Source organism: Octopus sinensis, linkage group LG30, assembly GCF_006345805.1.
Source record: "Octopus sinensis linkage group LG30, ASM634580v1, whole genome shotgun sequence".
In the NCBI taxonomy this organism is placed as follows: domain Eukaryota; kingdom Metazoa; phylum Mollusca; class Cephalopoda; order Octopoda; family Octopodidae; genus Octopus; species Octopus sinensis.
Window position 1 is genome coordinate 10969575 of NC_043026.1, and position 2500 is coordinate 10972074.

At 38.2% G+C, this 2500-nt stretch overlaps 1 protein-coding gene across 2 annotated transcripts in view; it reads right to left on the reverse strand.

Moving 5' to 3' along the window:
• LOC115226285 overlaps window positions 1–2500 on the reverse strand; it is a 111069-nt gene that overhangs the window by 65455 nt on the left and 43114 nt on the right. For both annotated transcript variants that reach the window (XM_036515213.1, XM_029797273.2), the window contains exons 26-27: window positions 2412–2500; window positions 1387–1592 (exon numbers count right to left, since the gene is read on the reverse strand). The exon at window positions 2412–2500 is cut by the window's right edge and continues 260 nt beyond it. In XM_036515213.1, coding sequence (XP_036371106.1) covers window positions 1387–1592; window positions 2412–2500 — 295 coding nt within the window. The remainder of the gene's footprint in view (window positions 1–1386; window positions 1593–2411) is intronic.

Below are 2500 nucleotides of genomic sequence, written 5' to 3' on the forward strand. Positions count from 1 at the left end.
TAATAATGACTTCTTCCTGTTCCTCTTCGTTGCAGGCCAGTAATAGGGATCCAGTTTATTTAGGGGTGATCATGCTTTGGCTGTGTGAGTTTTCACATAATTTTTAGTCGGGGCTATTTCGGGACCAAGGTATGTGAAATAATCAACTTGGTTGATGGGGTCTCTGCTGATGATGGTGATGGATTCTTGATGATTGTGAGTCCTGAATTTCGTTTTACTCGGAGTAATAAGTAGTCCCACAAGACGAGTAGCTAATTCTAGAAGTTATCTGGAAATGAACCCTGTCAGTCAAACTTAAGAGGTATTTTTTTCCGTGCAACACTAGAGTCAGTCCTTTTATAAGGAGCAACTGCCTGGGTGCTTACCTAAAACACTGACATCCAAATTGGATGGAACATACACCCGAGTGTCATTATTGTCAACCGAATGTCCACTGATTTGTCATTATTAAGCTGATATTTGAAACAAATTGATAAGATTAACAAGAAGTTTTAATACAGATCATCTTCAAACCAGGGCTGGTCTCAGGTAGGCTGGCACTAAAGGGGTTAACTCCAGGTTATTCCTGGTAAAGATAAAGTTGTTTTTTTAACCCTTTTCCTACCATATTTCTGTTGAAACAAACGACCTTTGTTTCAATTAATTTCAAAAGAAACGAAGAATTTAATAAAATAATTTTGTCATTATAAAGCTGGTGTTTGGAACATAAATTAAAATGGAATGTTAATAGAAGGTTTTAGTTAAGATCTCTTTAAAATAGGAAGTTTGTACCTTAGAAGTAGTGGTGGGCTTGGGTAGGTTGGTATTGAAAGAATTAAAGCAGTAGGCTGAAATAATTTTGAAGAGTTTTCAGTAACTATTTTAATCAGAACAAACATAAAACCAAATCGATCATCTCTCTCTATATAAACGGCAGTTTATCTGTCTGTGTGTCTGTGTGTCTGTCAGGTTGTACCCTCACCCTGACCACGGCTTTCAACGGATTCTGATGAAACTTGACACACACATAGCCCAATGTCATAATTCAAAACTAACGCAGCGAAAAGGTTGAAAAGTTCCCCCAGTTCTGAAAAGAATCGATAAATTCAACATGGGGTCGAGAATCTAAGATTTTTATATGCACCACATTTTCTGTCTCGGGGACACAGCTCGACAGCTAGGGACAGCTAGGAACATCGTGTACACAGAAGTATTCGAGTGAAGAGAAGACATTGCAACCTACACATGCGCCTTCGTTCCCTAGAGGGAAAGGACTAGATTGGGATTAGTCGCTGCCTATTAGGGGCTCTTACATACCCGGGCAACGCCGGGCTATGCTGCTAGTCTCTGATAAAACCTATAAAAGCCTGACCCATGTAAAATGGTGTGAATGTTCTGTATTTTTACCTTGCCATCGGAGTAAATAGTATAAACATTTGACTGTGAGTCTGTGATCGTTATGTATGTCATATTTTTCTGATACTCATCAAACTTGGCGACCACCTTGAAGTTCTTTTTCACCTCTGCCAACGTATAACCACAAGATCCTTGGAAATTATAATAGTATCCGTCGAATGTGGTTACATGTCTGTCTTTGAAGAAGCTGGCTTGGGCTGTAGATTAGAGAGAAAATAGACATATAGAACCACAACACAATTAACATGGTGCTTATTTTTTCAGCCGGGATTTTAATTTTGACACAGGGCCAGCAGTTTTTAGCAGAAGACAAGTTAACTAGATTAACTTTAGTGTGCCACTGGTACTTATTTTATCGATCCTAGAAGAACGAAAGGTAATTTGCCGGAATTTGAACTGAGAATATAAAACTAGAAGTGTTATCATGTACATGTTTTGCCTTGGTATAAAAGAAGAGCTAAAGCAAATATTCTGCGCAGTATCACAAATTTGCTTGTTAGTTGCGCGACCTTAACCAGTTGAGTATGTCCCTTAGTGGTTGACGAAATGTGCATCTCTGATCATGAGCAGGAGTAGTTGGGGAGCAACGTAGCCATGCGTTGAAAGGGATACTTGGAATTTGAATAATTTACCCTTGGAAACATGGGTGCTTCGTTTATCAGTCTTAAACAACACTTATTCATGAACCTTTTGAGTTGGTTCGGCTACTTGACCGTAAGAAAATAAATTCTAACTGGGTTCCACCTGCAAGGACATGCGCTGTTTATATTGATTTAAGATCACCCTGTCGTGTGCATATGGTTGTGATGCATGTGCTTGGCGTACGTTATCAGACTGGTAGTCATGATGGGTAAATTGGGCTTCGTATATTTGTACTCCAGTGTCACTTTGATGGCATGCGCTGCTGCCTCACTCAATAATAATAATAATAATGATGATGATGATAATAATAATAATAATAATAATAATAATAATAATAATAATAATAATAATAATAATAATAACAAACGGCTTACCTTTGAAAGGCGGCAACCAGTTATTAACATCGGAACTTGGTTTTATGTCGTAATAAGTATCGAAAAAACCCCAGTCACTGGTGTACACA